Raw genomic sequence first — 16,355 nt, forward strand, 5'->3', positions numbered from 1 at the left:
AGATCACAAAGTATAGAGGCTATGAGTTTAGCTATGTAATCTCAGGGTAAATGTTTATGTCTCAGAATCTTCTCTGATCTTTCACAGTTGGATAAGAGGCACCTCCTTTGCCCTTAAGTTCTCTATTTCAGGCTTTCCTTTTTATCAGTCATTCTCAGATGATGACCTTCCCTATATTTTTTTTTTTTTTGTCTAAAGTGATTTTATTTTATTTTTTTTTTTATGAAATTTATTGACAAATTGGTTTCCATACAACACCCAGTGCTCATCCCAAAAGGTGCCCTCCTCAATACCCATCACCCACCCTCCCCTCCCTCCCACCCCCCATCAACCCTCAGTTTGTTCTCAGTTTCTAACAGTCTCTTATGCTTTGGCTCTCTCCCACTCTAACCTCTTTTCTTTTTTTTTTTTTTTTTCCTTCCCCTCCCCCGTGGGTTCCTGTTAAGTTTCTCAGGATCCACATAAGAGTGAAACCATATGGTATCTGTCTTTCTCTGTATGGCTTATTTCACTTAGCATTACACTCTCCAGTTCCATCCACGTTGCTACAAAGGGCCATATTTCATTTTTTCTCATTGCCACATAGTATTCCATTGTGTATATAAACCACAATTTCTTTATCCATTCATCAGTTGATGGACATTTAGGCTCTTTCCATAATTTGGCTATTGTTGAGAGTGCTGCTATGAACATTGGGGTACAAGTGCCCCTATGCATCAGTACTCCTGTATCCCTTGGATAAATTCCTAGCAGTGCTATTGCTGGGTCATAGGGTAGGTCTATTTTTAATTTTCTGAGGAACCTCCACACTGCTTTCCAGAGCGGCTGCACCAATTTGCATTCCCACCAACAGTGCAAGAGGGTTCCCGTTTCTCCACATCCTCTCCAGCATCTATAGTCTCCTGATTTGTTCATTTTGGCCACTCTGACTGGCGTGAGGTGATACCTGAGTGTGGTTTTGATTTGTATTTCCCTGATAAGGAGCGACGCTGAACATCTTTTCATGTGCCTGTTGGCCATCTGGATGTCTTCTTTAGAGAAGTGTCTATTCATGTTTTCTGCCCATTTCTTCACTGGGTTATTTGTTTTTCGGGTGTGGAGTTTGGTGAGCTCTTTATAGATTTTAGATACTAGCCCTTTGTCCGATATGTCATTTGCAAATATCTTTTCCCATTCCGTTGGTTGCCTTTTAGTTTTGTTGGTTGTTTCCTTTGCTGTGCAGAAGCTTTTTATCTTCATAAGGTCCCAGTAATTCACTTTTGCTTTTAATTCCCTTGCCTTTGGGGATGTGTCGAGTAAGAGATTGCTACGGCTGAGGTCAGAGAGGTCTTTTCCTGCTTTCTCCTCTAAGGTTTTGATGGTTTCCTGTCTCACATTTAGGTCCTTTATCCATTTTGAGTTTATTTTTGTAAATGGTGTGAGAAAGTGGTCTAGTTTCAACCTTCTGCATGTTGCTGTCCAGTTCTCCCAGCACCATTTGTTAAAGAGGCTGTCTTTTTTCCATTGGATGTTCTTTCCTGCTTTGTCAAAGATGAGTTGGCCATACGTTTGTGGGTCTAGTTCTGGGGTTTCTATTCTATTCCATTGGTCTGTGTGTCTGTTTTTGTGCCAATACCATGCTGTCTTGATGATGACAGCTTTGTAGTAGAGGCTAAAGTCTGGGATTGTGATGCCTCCTGCTTTGGTCTTCTTCTTCAAAATTCCTTTGGCTATTCGGGGCCTTTTGTGGTTCCATATGAATTTTAGGATTGCTTGTTCTAATTTCGAGAAGAATGCTGGTGCAATTTTGATTGGGATTGCATTGAATGTGTAGATAGCTTTGGGTAGTATTGACATTTTGACAATATTTATTTTTCCAATCCATGAGCAGGGAATGTCTTTCCATTTCTTTAAGTCTTCTTCAATTACCTTCATAAGCTTTCTATAGTTTTCAGCATACAGATCTTTTACATCTTTGGTTAGATTTATTCCTAGGTATTTTATGCTTCTTGGTGCAATTGTGAATGGGATCATTTTCTTTATTTGTCTTTCTGTGGCTTCATTGTTAGTGTATAAGAATGTAACTGATTTCTGCACATTGATTTTGTATCCTGCAACTTTGCTGAATTCATGTATCAGTTCTAGCAGACTTTTGGTGGAGTCTATCGGATTTTCCATGTATAATATCATGTCATCTGCAAAAAGCGAAAGCTTGACTTCATCTTTGCCAATTTTGATGCCTTTGATTTCCTTTTGTTGTCTGATTGCTGATGCTAGAACTTCCAGCACTATGTTAAACAACAACGGTGAGAGTGGGCATCCCTGTCGTGTTCCTGATCTCAGGGAAAAAGCTCTCAGTTTTTCCCCGTTGAGGATGATGTTAGCTGTGGGCTTTTCATAAATGGCTTTTATGATCTTTAAGTATGTTCCTTCTATCCCGACTTTCTCAAGGGTTTTTATTAAGAAAGGGTGCTGGATTTTGTCAAAGGCCTTTTCTGCATCGATTGACAGGATCATATGGTTCTTCTCTTTTTTTTTGTTAATGTGATGTATCACGTTGATTGATTTGCGAATGTTGAACCAGCCCTGCATCCCAGGAATGAATCCCACTTGATCATGGTGAATAATTCTTTTATATGCTGTTGAATTCGATTTGCTAGTATCTTATTGAGAATTTTTGCATCCATATTCATCAGGGATATTGGCCTGTAGTTCTCTTTTTTACTGGGTCTCTGTCTGGTTTAGGAATCAAAGTAATACTGGCTTCATAGAATGAGTCTGGAAGTTTTCCTTCCCTTTCTATTTCTTGGAATAGCTTGAGAAGGATAGGTATTATCTCTGCTTTAAATGTCTGGTAGAACTCCCCTGGGAAGCCATCTGGTCCTGGACTCTTATTTGTTGGGAGATTTTTGATAACCGATTCAATTTCTTCGCTGGTTATGGGTCTGTTCAAGCTTTCTATTTCCTCCTGATTGAGTTTTGGAAGAGTGTGGGTGTTCAGGAATGTGTCCATTTCTTCCAGGTTGTCCAATTTGTTGGCATATAATTTTTCATAGTATTCCCTGATAATTGTTTGTATCTCTGAGGGATTGGTTGTAATCATTCCATTTTCATTCATGATTTTATCTATTTGGGTCATCTCCCTTTTCTTTTTGAGAAGCCTGGCTAGAGGTTTGTCAATTTTGTTTATTTTTTCAAAAAAACCAACTCTTGGTTTCGTTGATCTGCTCTACAGTTTTTTTAGATTCTATATTGTTTATTTCTGCTCTGATCTTTATTATTTCTCTTCTTCTGCTGGGTTTAGGCTGCCTTTGCTGTTCTGCTTCTATTTCCTTTAGGTGTGCTGTTAGATTTTGTATTTGGGATTTTTCTTGTTTCTTGAGATAGGCCTGGATTGCAATGTATTTTCCTCTCAGGACTGCCTTCGCTGCGTCCCAAAGCGTTTGGATTGTTGTATTTTCATTTTCGTTTGTTTCCATATATTTTTTGATTTCTTCTCTAATTGCCTGGTTGACCCACTCATTCGTTAGTAGGGTGTTCTTTAACCTCCACGCTTTTGGAGGTTTTCCAGACTTTTTCCTGTGGTTGATTTCAAGCTTCATAGCATTGTGGTCTGAAAGTATGCATGGTATAATTTCAATTCTTGTAAACTTATGAAGGGCTGTTTTGTGACCCAGTATATGATCTATCTTGGAGAATGTTCCATGTGCACTCGAGAAGAAAGTATATTCTGTTGCTTTGGGATGCAGAGTTCTAAATATATCTGTCAAGTCCATCTGATCCAATGTCTCATTCAGGGCCCTTGTTTCTTTATTGACAGTGTGTCTAGATGATCTATCCATTTCTGTAAGTGGGGTGTTAAAGTCCCCTGCAATTACCACATTCTTATCAATAAGGTTGCTTCTGTTTATGAGTAATTGTTTTATATACTTGGGGGCTCCGGTATTCGGCGCATAGACATTTATAATTGTTAGCTCTTCCTGATGGATAGACCCTGTAACTATTATATAATGTCCTTCTTCATCTCTTGTTACAGCCTTTAATTTAAAGTCTAGTTTGTCTGATATAAGTATGGCTACTCCAGCTTTCGTTTGGCTTCCAGTAGCATGATAAATAGTTCTCCATCCCCTCACTCTGAATCTAAAGGTGTCCTCGGGTCTAAAATGAGTCTCTTGTAGACAGCAAATCGATGGGTCTTGTTTTTTTATCCATTCTGATACCCTATGTCTTTTGGTGGGCGCATTTAATCCGTTTACATTCAGTGTTATTATAGAAAGATACGGGTTTAGAGTCATTGTGATGTCTGTATGTTTTATGCTTGTAGTGATGTCTCTGGTACTTTGTCTCACAGGGTCCCCCTTAGGATCTCTTGTAGGGCTGGTTTAGTGGTGACAAATTCCTTCAGTTTTTGTTTGTTTGGGAAGACCTTTATCTCTCCTTCTATTCTAAATGACAGACTTGCTGGATAAAGGATTCTCGGCTGCATATTTTTGCTGTCTAGCACCCTGAAAATCTCGTGCCAATTCTTTCTGGCCTGCCAAGTTTCAAAAGAGAGATCAGTCACGAGTCTTATAGGTCTCCCTTTATATGTGAGGGCACGTTTACCCCTTGCTGCTTTCAGAATTTTCTCTTTATCCTTGTATTTTGCCAGTTTCACTATGATATGTCGTGCAGAAGATCGATTCAAGTTACGTCTGAAGGGAGTTCTCTGTGCCTCTTGGATTTCAATGCCTTTTTCCTTCCCCAGTTCAGGGAAGTTCTCAGCTATGATTTCTTCAAGTACCCCTTCAGCACCTTTCCCTCTCTCTTCCTCCTCTGGAATACCAATTATGCGTATATTATTTCTTTTTAGTGTATCACTTAGTTCTCTAATTTTCCCCTCATACTCCTGGATTTTTTTATCTCTCTTTTTCTCAGCTTCCTCTTTTTCCATAACTTTATCTTCTAGTTCACCTATTCTCTCCTCTGCCTCTTCCATCCGAGCTGTGGTGGTTTGCATTTTGTTTTGCATTTCCTTTAAAGCGTTTTTCAGCTCCTCGTGACTGTTCCTTAGTCCCTTGATCTCTGTAGCAAGAGATTCTCTGCTGTCCTGTATACTGTTTTCCAGCCCAGCGATTAATTTTATGACTATTATTCTAAATTCACTTTCTGTTATATTATTTAAGTCCTTTTTGATCAGCTCATTAGCTGTTGTTATTTCCTGGAGATTCTTCTGAGGGGAATTCTTCCGCTTGGTCATTTTGGATAGTCCCTGGTGTGGTGAGGACCTGCAGGGCACTTCCCCTGTGCTGTGGTGTATAACTGGAGTTGGTGGGCGGGGCCGCAGTCAGTCCTGATGTCTGCCCCCAGCCCACCGCTGGGGCCACAGTCAGACTGGTGTGTGCCTTCTCTTACCCTCTCCTAGGGGCGGGATTCACTGTGGGGTGGCGTGGCCCGTCTGGGCTACTTGCACACTGCCAGGCTTGTGATGCTGGGGATCTGGCGTATTAGCTGGGGTGGGAAGGCAAGGTGCACGGCGGGAGGGGGGGCAGGCTTAGCTCGCTTCTCCTTAGGTGATCCACTTCAGGAGGGGCCCTGTGGCAGCCGGAGGGAGTCAGATCCGCTGCCGGAGGTTTGGCTCCGCAGAAGCACAGAGTTGGGTGTTTGCGCGGAGCGAGCAATTTCCCTGGCCGGAACCGGTTCCCTTTGGGATTTTGGCTGGGGGATGGGCGGGGGAGATGGTGCTGGCGAGCGCCTTTGTTCCCCGCCAAACTGAGCTCTGTCGTCCGGGGGCTCCGCAGCTCACCCTCCCTTTGTCCTCCAGCCTTCCCGCTTTCCGAGCAGAGCTGTTAACTTATGACCTCCCACACGCTAAGTCGCTCTTGCTGTCAGAACACAGTCCGTCAGGCCCCTCCGCTTTTGCAAGCCGGACTCGGGGCTCTGCTTGGCTGGCGAGCCGCCCCTCCGCCCCGGCTCCCTCCCGCCAGTCCGTGGAGCACGCACCGCCTCGCCGCCCTTCCTACCCTCTTCCGTGGGCCTCTCGTCTGCACTTGGGTCCGGTGACTCCGTTCTGCTAATCCTCTGGCGGTTTTCTGGGTTATTTAGGCAGGTGTAGGTGGAATCTAAGTGATCAGCAGGACGCGCGGTGAGCCCAGCGTCCTCCTACGCCGCCATCTTCCTGCGCCTCTCCTAAAGTGATTTTAAAGATCGTATGTCTGCTGGTTGCTGCTGTCTATTGGCTGGGATCTCATGTGAGGCTGAAGACCAGAACTGCATGTGTCCTCTTCCTGTGGTCACGACTTAATCACAGCATAGTGATGGGGCTCCAAGAGCAGGCACCTCCGGCTGACCAGGCAGACCTCACATCACCTTCAATGACGTGTTCTTGGTCACTTGCACCGTAGGCACAGGTCCTCCCTATATTTTTTTTTAATGTTTATTTCTTTTTGGGAGAGCAAGCGAACAGGGGAGGGGCAAAGAGGGAAGGAGACACAGAAATGGAAGCAGGCTCCAGGCTCCCAGGTGTCAGAACAGAGCCCGACATGGGCTTGAACCCACAAACCGTGAGATCATGACCCGAGCTGAAGTTGGACACTTAACCAACTTAGCCACCCAGGCGCCCTTCCCTATCATATTTCTAAAATAAATCCCTTCAGAATATATTTACACCCATACCTCCCAAAGCACCTCTGCTATAAGCCCTAGATATAAGTCAATTTAGAAAATACTAAGCTTATTCCAACCACGTCAATTTTCAAATTAGCATTACATTCACAACTCCACTCTAAAAAACACAAGGCTATTTTTAACCCAGTCTAAACTCCAAATCAAATCAGCTCAGTGGGATTAACTGATCACACTTGAGTTCTATTCCCTAATTAAAACTAATGGGATCCAAAAGGCTGCCTTTATCTTTTCTACTCCTGAGAATGTCACAGATTGTAGATACTGAGAAAGTGGGGAAAGGCGTGTAAAGCCCAACATCGGTTTTAATTTCTCAAAGACAGGGACACAGATTAGGAATGAAAGAAACGTTTCTCCCTTTTATATATTCAGAACCTCCTAACGCTCAATGCACAACATATACTGATCACTCCATTGTGATATATTTTATATACATGTAACCACAAAGACTCTGGGTTATTTAACCAGAGGTATTACTTCACTGGGGCATTCACCCACAACACTGTTGTTGTTTTTTAAACAGTGTAATATATTGTCTTTTCTTTTTTTTTTAAGCTTATTTATTTATTTTGAGAGAGACAACAGGTGAGCAGAGGAGGGGCAGAGAAAGAGAGAGAGTGAGAGAATCCCAAGCAGGCTCCACAGCACAGAGCCTGATGTGTGGCTTGAACTTATGAACTGTGAGATCATGACCTGAACAGAAATCAAGTGCCACTTAACTGACTGAGCCACTCAGGCAACCCAGTACACTGACTTTTCTGTATAGTGACTATAACAATTTCATTCATAACAAAATATGGTTTATGAAAGATTTAAAGAGTACTAGCTGCCAAGTTTAATGTTGCATAAAGGTCCCCATAAAACTCCCTATAAAAATTCACAAAGACTTATGGGGTACGTAGTATGCACTCAGCCCTACAGCTGAAGGAGCACACTTCAGTGGCAAAACTCATTCTTTAAAAATAAGACTTGAGGGGTGCATGGGTGGCTTAGTCAGTTAAACGTCTGACTTTGGCTCAGGTCATGATCTCGCAGTTCATGGGTTCGAGCCCTGTGTGAGGCTCTGTTCTGTGTCTCCCCCTCTCTCTCTGCCCCTCTCCCTCCTCGCTTGTGCTTTGTCTCAAAAATAAACATTAAAAAAATTTTTTTTTAAATAAGACTCGAATTTTTTTCTAAAAATCATGGACATGTAGGCAAAAATCACTAACATAAAAGGACTTATTCAAACCAGGATCCACTGTGTGGTATTTCAGCAGTAAGGCAACACTGGAGGGGTATATTCTGCCAAGAAAGAACATGGCTTTAATCACTGCAGTGGCCTAGAAGAAAAAGAAAGTGTTTTCCTCTAACAGAAAGACTATAAGATTTGTTCTAAGAAAGGTGGCCTATTTTTAATGCAGCATAAGTAAAACACTCCCTCCTCAAAGCTTTTAGGTTAATTAGCCAACTGAAACCAGTCTGTACAAAACAGACCCCAAAAATCTATTTGAGTTCAGCATATGCTAGACTGTGGGACTGATTGGGATAAAATTAGGTGTTTGATAAGAAGTCATTAATTCTAAATTTCATACCTAAAAGCAAGCTATCATCAGCATGACACCATAGGCATGAATGTACAGATGAAATATTCAGAAGGAAACTAAGACCACAGAAGAGTATTATCAGCATCTTAGCAATCCAGTGAAAATTAAATGGTTAGAATTAAGTTAGTTATTACTTTCATAACCCAAAATGGCTAACTAACTGAAATCCATTTTCCATAGTAACTAAGATGTATATTGACAGATATCTTGCAATCACTTCTATCTTTAGGGTTCTCCAGGTTCAGAAAGCTGTGTCCAGGAGTCATTTTGCATATACAACCAGTATTGCATATACAACCTTCATGGTTTAGAAAGACAAGGTTAGGAAGAACTGGGAAATCCAAGATACTCACTTGAAAAATAGTCCAAACTGACATTCTGGTAGGTCAATACTGTCAACCTTGTATATGCAGGCCAACAGCACATCATTACTATTGTGACTTTCATTCTGAATAAACTGTTGAGAGATACTGGAGAAAAGAAACTGCCCTCCAGTTTAGACTTGGTATTTCTTTAAAAGAATACTCACCTGAAGCCTTTTTGTGACAAGAAATAGCCTCTTCGTATTTTCCTGCAGCTAATAAACGATCTGCTCGTCTGCTCTGTTGATGAGCCTAGAAGACAAACATTCTTAAGTTCCTCCAAATTATATAAAAAGACACGACTTAAAATTTTTTGACAAGATAAATAATGCCTTTTTTTGCCACCCATCAAACCATTACAGCTGTATCTATGAGAAATCTAACAGGTAGCATCTGAGGACTGGCATCTTTTCTCAACTCTACCAATAAACTATCAAGTTTAACACTAGCGCTGAGCTCCTTCAATGAGTCACATTCTTCCATTCTTCAGAGATCAACCAAGAGTTACAATCACAGATTGTATATTTATTTACTTGACTTTTAACAACCTCCTTTCAAAACAAAAGCTATCTTTTAGATCCTTTCACTAGTTTGTATAGTTTAAAAACTACAGGGGCGCCTGGGTGGCGCAGTCGGTTAAGCGTCCGACTTCAGCCAGGTCACGATCTCGCGGTCCGTGAGTTCGAGCCCCGCGTCAGGCTCTGGGCTGATGGCTCAGGGCCTGGAGCCTGTTTCCGATTCTGTGTTTCCCTCTCTCTCTGCCCCTCCCCCGTTCATGCTCTGTCTCTCTCTGTCCCAAAAATAAATAAACGTTGAAAAAAAAATTTAAAAAAAAAAAAAAAAAAAACTACAATAAGGAAATTATAAAATAGTAAAATTCAAGCTTCTATTAACTCATTCTTTCCTTTCAACATTAAAGTTACTATTTAAGATAAAAATCTGTATACTGTACAGCTAAAGAATTATACCAATATTTAATATTACAGTGATTTTTTTTTTCAGGTAACACTGACCAAAACAACAAACTCAGATGTGAAAGCAAATGGCTCAAGTGCCCCCAAATGTAAAGGTAAATGGATTAATAAGTAGTCACTGGTCTCTTTACATGTGTGCTACACTTTAAGAATTACTACAACATGGGGGGCGCCTGGGTGGCGCAGTCGGTTAAGCGTCCGACTTCAGCCAGGTCACGATCTCGCGGTCCGTGAGTTCGAGCCCCGCGTCGGGCTCTGGGCTGATGGCTCAGAGCCTGGAGCATGTTTCCGATTCTGTGTCTCCCTCTCTCTCTGCCCCTCCCCCGTTCATGCTCTGTCTCTCTCTGTCCCAAAAAATAAATAAACGTTGAAAAAAAAAAAATTAAAAAAAAAAAGAATTACTACAACACGGGACACCTGGTGGCCAGTCGGTTAAGTATCCAACTTCGGCTCAGGGCATGATCTCATGGTTCATGAGTTCGAGTCCGCACCAGGCTCTGTGCTTACCACTCAGAGCCTGGAGCCTGCTTTGGAGTCTATGTGTCTCTCTCTCTCTCTCTCTCCCTCCCTCCCTCTCTCTTCCTCCCTCTCTCTCTCTCTCTCTCCCTCTCTCTCCCTCTCTCTCTCTCTCTCTCTCTGCCCCTCCCCCACTCATGCTCGCTTGCACTCTCTCTCAAAAACAGATAAACATTTAAAAAAATTAAAAAAGAAAAAAAGAATTACTACAACTTTATGAATGTGATTCCCTTTCTTACATGAGGATGTGCAGCAGACATATCTGACCTAAGGTTCCACAGTTAGCAAACAAGGAGCAAGACAGAAATGATCAAAGTCAATTTTTCTAACTAGGTAGTTTCCCTCACTAACAAACTCACAGGTGATTTAGAAACGCTGCTTTAAAAAAAGTAAAAAGCATCGTACACCCATCTTCATAGCAGCATCAATCACAACAGTCAAAAAAAGGTGGAAGCAACCCAAATGTCTCTATATATTTATATATGTATATACATACATATATAATAGAATTATTATTAAACCTTGAAAAAGAAGGAAATTCTGATGCATGCTACAACATGAACTCTGAGGACATTATGTTAACAATAAAATATAAAAGGGGCACCCGGGTGGCTCAGTCGGTTAAGCATCACTCTTGATTTTGGCTCAGGTCATGATCTCAGTTTAGGAGTACAAGCCTTGCATTGAACTTGTGCTGACAGAGTGGTGCCTTCTTGAGATTCTCTCTCCCACTCTCTGCCCCTCCCCTGCTCACATTCTCCCACCCCCTACAAAATAAGTTTTAAAAAATTAAAATAAATAAGCCAGTTACAAAAAGACAAATACTATATGATCTCACTTATATGGATATCTAAAGTAATGAAAACTCATAAAAACAGAAAGTGAAATGGTGGTTGCCAGGGGGTGGAGAGAAAAGTGAGTTAAGGTGGAGAGTTTCAGTTTTACAAGGTGAAAGGTTCTGGGGACCTGTTGCACAAATGAATATACTTGCTACTAAACTGTGTACTTAAAAATGAGAAAGGATAGGGGCGCCTGGGTGGCGCAGTCGGTTAAGCGTCCGACTTCAGCCAGGTCACGATCTCGCGGTCCGGGAGTTCGAGCCCCGCGTCAGGCTCTGGGCTGATGGCTCGGAGCCTGGAGCCTGTTTCCAATTCTGCGTCTCCCTCTCTCTCTGCCCCTCCCCCGTTCATGCTCTGTCTCTCTCTGTCCCAAAAATAAATAAACGTTAAAAAAAAAAAAATGAGAAAGGATAAATTTTATGCTATGTGTATTACCTCAATTTTTAAATCTTTATTTATTGTTATTTTTTTTTTAGGAACCTTAACTTCAATGTGGGGCTTGAACTCGGGACCATAGATCAAGAGCTGCATGCTCTTCCAACTGAGCCAGCCAGGCGCCCCTTTACCTCAATTTTTTAAGAAAGCAAAAAGCAAATCTGTTCTGTCAGGTGTAAAGTGATTTATCTTGAATGCTTTTCAAAAACTGTGCCACAGATGTCTCATAAAAATACTTCAGAGAATCACTTTTGCAACAGAGTAGAAATATTCTGGGCATGTTTGCAAATCACACTCAATGTAAAACAGAGGTGAAGACAAAAGTAGAAATCAGCAATGCATGCTTGTTTACATTTTCCCTTCTATTTATGCCAGGAAGACAACACTATTTAAAAGCAAGATCATCCATTTCAACTGTTTCAGAGGCTGTTTACTCTTCAAATAATAACTAAACAAGCTTTGTCCCTAAGTCTCAATTTATTCCTGAAAATAATGATGGGTAAAAGAAATGGCTAGGGGCTTAAAATACTTTTAACTGAGCATAAAATACGTCCTGAACACAGGAGTATCTTTTGGTACCTAGAAATGACACAGATCTTTTGGGAAGAGAATATACACGAAGAAAACTAAGTTATAATCAACATGATTTCTCTATGTGTTCTGATAATATAGTTAAAGCAAGTGGCAATCAACAAGGTTCTAGGTGTGTGGGGGGGAACCCACAAAGGAAGGGGTGAATTTGCATGTGCCTTAACCTTTCTGAGCTTTGAAAGAAGCCCTACATAAGAGACAAACCTCTGAAATTCCAAAGTATCTCCTAACTGTGGACGGCAAAGTGCAGACCCAGCCCTACCACGAAGCCAGGGCTCTGGGCACAAGTCTTGGCTCTCCCACTAACCAGCTAAATTATTTCATCCTTCAGGGTCTGTTTACAGGTGATGAACCTGTAAGACGATAGACACGGACTATATCGGTGCTATTCAAGTTTTAGTGGAATACAAATCACCTGGGGATCTGGTTAAAATGCAGACTCTGATTCAGTAGGTCTATAACAGGGGGTTGAGATTCTACCCACATGTAGCTGAAGCTGCTGGCTCTGGGACACCCTTTGCAAAGCAGGAAGAGATACTCTCTGAGATTGCCTCTTCTATGCCTCTGATGATATTAACCACTTTCTACGTTGTACTATGAAGTACAACTCCCTAAATAAACTTCAAGCTCCATAATAACAGAATAAATTATTAAATACCAAAGAAACATACAAAAAGTTCTCAAGTGGTGAGAATAGGATCTCATACCTGTCCTGACTTCCCTAAAACCTTCCCATGTAAAGTTCAAGCTCTGATCACTCTGCCAATTCAAGAGTTACATCTCATTTAAAAATACACACCTGGGGCGCCTGGGTGGCGCAGTCGGTTAAGCATCCGACTTCAGCCAGGTCACGATCTCGCGGTCCGGGAGTTCGAGCCCCGCGTCGGGCTCTGGGCTGATGGCTCAGAGCCTGGAGCCTGTTTCCGATTCTGTGTCTCCCTTTCTCTCTGCCCCTCCCCCATTCATGCTCTGTCTCTCTCTGTCCCAAAAATAAATAAACGTTGAAAAAAAAAATTAAAAAAAAAAAAAAATACACACCTACTCTAGGTTATCTGGCACCACAGCAATCAAATTCCCTATTTAAAAAAAATGCAGGGGTGCCAGGGTGGCTCAGTCAGTTGAGCGGCAGGCTCTTAATTTCGCCTCAGGTCATGATCTCCCGGTTTGTGGGATCCGCACTGACAGCACAGAGAAGCCTACCTGGGATTCTCTCTCCCTCTCTCTCTGCCCCTCCCTGCCCTCCAAATAAATAAACTTCAAAAAAAAATAATAATAAAATACAGTTCCTACTAAGCTCCTGTTACACACCCAGCAAGCAGAGTCTCTGTACAGAGCTTGACTGCCTAGATTCAAATCTTAGCTTGAACACTTATTAGACACATGAAACTGGCTTTCTTAACTTTCTGCCTGAGTTTTCCCATCTCTAAAATGAGAGTACAGTGAAAATTAGTTAAAAGACAAATAAAAGCCATGGCAATCCCTGCCATTAAGTTCACAATATATAGTTGGGGAGACTAGACTAAATTGTTTTGTTTTTTTCCCCTAACTGAAGATACTATAGGAAAATTATCTTGGTAATATTTCTTATTTTTATGATTATTTTCAATACCTCTTATTTTTAAAACAAATTTTAAAGATCTCTAATTTAGGGGCACCTGGGTGGCTCAGTCGGTTAAGCGTCCAACTTTGGCTCAGGTCATGATCTCATGTTCGTGAGTTCGAGCCACATGTTGGGCTCTGTGCTGGTAAGCTCAGAGCCTGGAGCCTGCTTCAGATTCTGTGTCTCTCTCCCTCAAAAATAAACAAACATTTAAAACAAATCTCTAGTTTAAAACTGATCTCTTTAAATACTGTTCTTGGTAGAATCACAGCCATTAAATGTTAAGTCCATAACTATGTTTCTTCAGTAACTCAAAACAGCAACAAAAAGCAACTGAAATGGAAAATGTTGGTGAGAGATTCTAAAAGCAGTTTGGGCACTCATATAGATATATATATCTATATCTATCTATGTAGATCTCTCTCTCTCTCTCTCTCTCTCTCTATATATATATATATATATATATATCTTTAATTTTTTAAGGGGGGGGAAGAGGGAGGGAGAGGGAGAGAGAGAAAATCTTACGTGGGATCCACAGTGAGGGTGGGTCCCAACAAGGGGCTCATCCCACCATGACTGTGGGATCATGACCCAAGCCGATATCAAGAGTCTAATGCTCAACTGACTGAGCCACCCAGGTGCCCCTGGGCACTGATATATTTTAATTCTGTTAACACGTTTTTCTTTTGCCAAGTATTTCAAGATACAGTAAGATTTATGGAAAAGGCTTTATCTTAATATTTCATATTCATTCAGAAAGGATAAAAGACACTCCAGGTCTTTGAGTGGTTTCACTAACAATTCAATTTAATGTTTAAGAATGCATCTATTTTGAGTACTGACCAAATTAAGCTTTTTTTTTTCTTAAAGTATCAACATTGACCAGGAAACTGTTAGACAGAAAAGGCAATGTAACACTCTTCAAGAGCTTCAACTCCATTAACTCATTTTCATCTCCCTAGCTGGTAAATAAATGAGCTCAATTTTTTGTCTGTTTTAACCCTCTGGATTTCTTATAAAAATGTATAAATCTTTCATAAAAATCAGTGTTTTCTAAACTAACAAACAAAACAGAAACAGACTCATAAATACAGGGAAGAGGGTGGGTTGACAGATGAAGTAAAGAGGACTAAGAAATAAAAACTTCCACTTATAAGTCACAGAGATGAAAAGTGCAGCATAGGGTATAAAGTCTATAATAGTCTAATAACATTGTATGGTGACAGATGGTGACTAATTATGGTGAGCACTGAGTAATGTATACAACTGTCAAAACACTATGTTGTACACCTGATACTAATATATAACACTATATCAACTATACTTAAAAATAAAAAAAAAATGGTGTTTTCTTTTCTGTCCTAATTATCTTTTATCATTCTAATAGGTCACAGTTAACTAATCATTAGTAGCTGTGTCCTTTGGATATATATATTTTTTAACTCTGGTATAGTTGACATACAAAACATTTATTTAGTTTCAGGTGTACATGATTTGATATTTGTATATATTGCAAAACAATTACCACAGTAAGTCTTTTAACATCATACACCATACACTGTTACAAAAAAAATTTTTCTTCTGCTCAAGACTTTTAAGGTCTACTGTCTTAGCAACTTTCAAATATGTAATTCAGTATTATTAACTATAGTCACCATGTTATATATTGCATCCCAGGACTTATTCATAACTGCAAGTTTGTACCTTCTGGCCTCCTTCATCCATTTTAACCTTAGTCACCGTGGCAACTACCAATCTATCTATGAGTTTGGGTTTTTGTTTTGTTTTGCCTTTTAAGTTCCATCTGTAAGTGAAATCACTTAAATTTGTCTTTCTCTGACTTTTTCAAATAGCATAATGCCCTTTATCTCCATTTATGTTTCATAAGTGGAAAGACTCTGGGTTTTTTTGTGGCTAAATAATATTCATTATATAAATACCACATCTTTATCCATTCATCCATCAACGGGCACTTATTTTCATATCTTGGTTGTTACCAATAGTCTGTATATCTTTTCAAGTTAGTGTTTTTGTGTTCTTCAAATACCCAGAAGTGGAACTGCTGGATCATATGTATCTCTATTTTTCTTTTCTTTTTTTTTTAATTTTTTACTGTTTACTCATTTTTGAGAGAGAGTGAGAGCACAAGCAGGGGAGGGGCAGAGAGAGGGAGACACAGAATCCAAAGCAGGCTCGAGACTCTGAGCCGTCAGCACAGAGCCTGATGTGGGGCTTGAACTCACAAACCACAAGATCATGACCTGAGCTGAAGTTGGACACTTAACTGACTGAGCCACCCAGGTGCCCCATGATGTCTCTATTTTTCATTTTTTGAGGAACCTCCATACTGTTTTTCATAGTGCCTGCACCAATTTGCATTCCCACCAATAGTGCACAAGGGTTCTCTTTTCTCCACATCCCAGCCAACACTTGCTATTTCTAGTCTTCTTGATACTAGCCATTCTAACATGGGTGAGATGAGGGGTGCCTGGGTGGCTCAGTCAGTTAGGCATCCGACTTCGGCTCAGGTCATGATCTGTTTGTGAGTTTGTGAGCCCACATCAGGCTCTGTGCTGACAGCTCAGAACGTGGAAGCCTGCTTTGGATTCTATGTCTCCCTCTCTCTCTGCCCCTCCTCCCCCTTTCAAAAATAAACACTAACATTGGTGAGATGGTATCTCATGTGGCTTTGATATGCATTCCCCTGATGATCAGTGATTATTAAGGATCTCTTCACGTACCAGTTAGCCATGTGGATGTCTCCTTTGGAAAAATGTCTTTTCAGATTCTCTGTCCATTTTTTAATTGGACTG

The 16,355-nt window shown here is 40.8% G+C and overlaps 1 protein-coding gene across 2 annotated transcripts in view; it reads right to left on the reverse strand.

Moving 5' to 3' along the window:
* Positions 1 to 16,355, reverse strand: part of NRBF2 (nuclear receptor binding factor 2) — a 43,968-nt gene that overhangs the window by 15,654 nt on the left and 11,959 nt on the right. Inside the window, exon 2 of one of the 2 annotated variants that reach the window (XM_030334483.2) lies at positions 8,755 to 8,839. The exons of the other annotated variant lie outside the window; for it this stretch is intronic. Coding sequence (XP_030190343.1) covers positions 8,755 to 8,839 — 85 coding nt within the window. The remainder of the gene's footprint in view (positions 1 to 8,754; positions 8,840 to 16,355) is intronic. 2 annotated transcript variants of the gene reach the window in all.

Source organism: Lynx canadensis, chromosome D2, assembly GCF_007474595.2.
Source record: "Lynx canadensis isolate LIC74 chromosome D2, mLynCan4.pri.v2, whole genome shotgun sequence".
NCBI classification, from domain to species: domain Eukaryota; kingdom Metazoa; phylum Chordata; class Mammalia; order Carnivora; family Felidae; genus Lynx; species Lynx canadensis.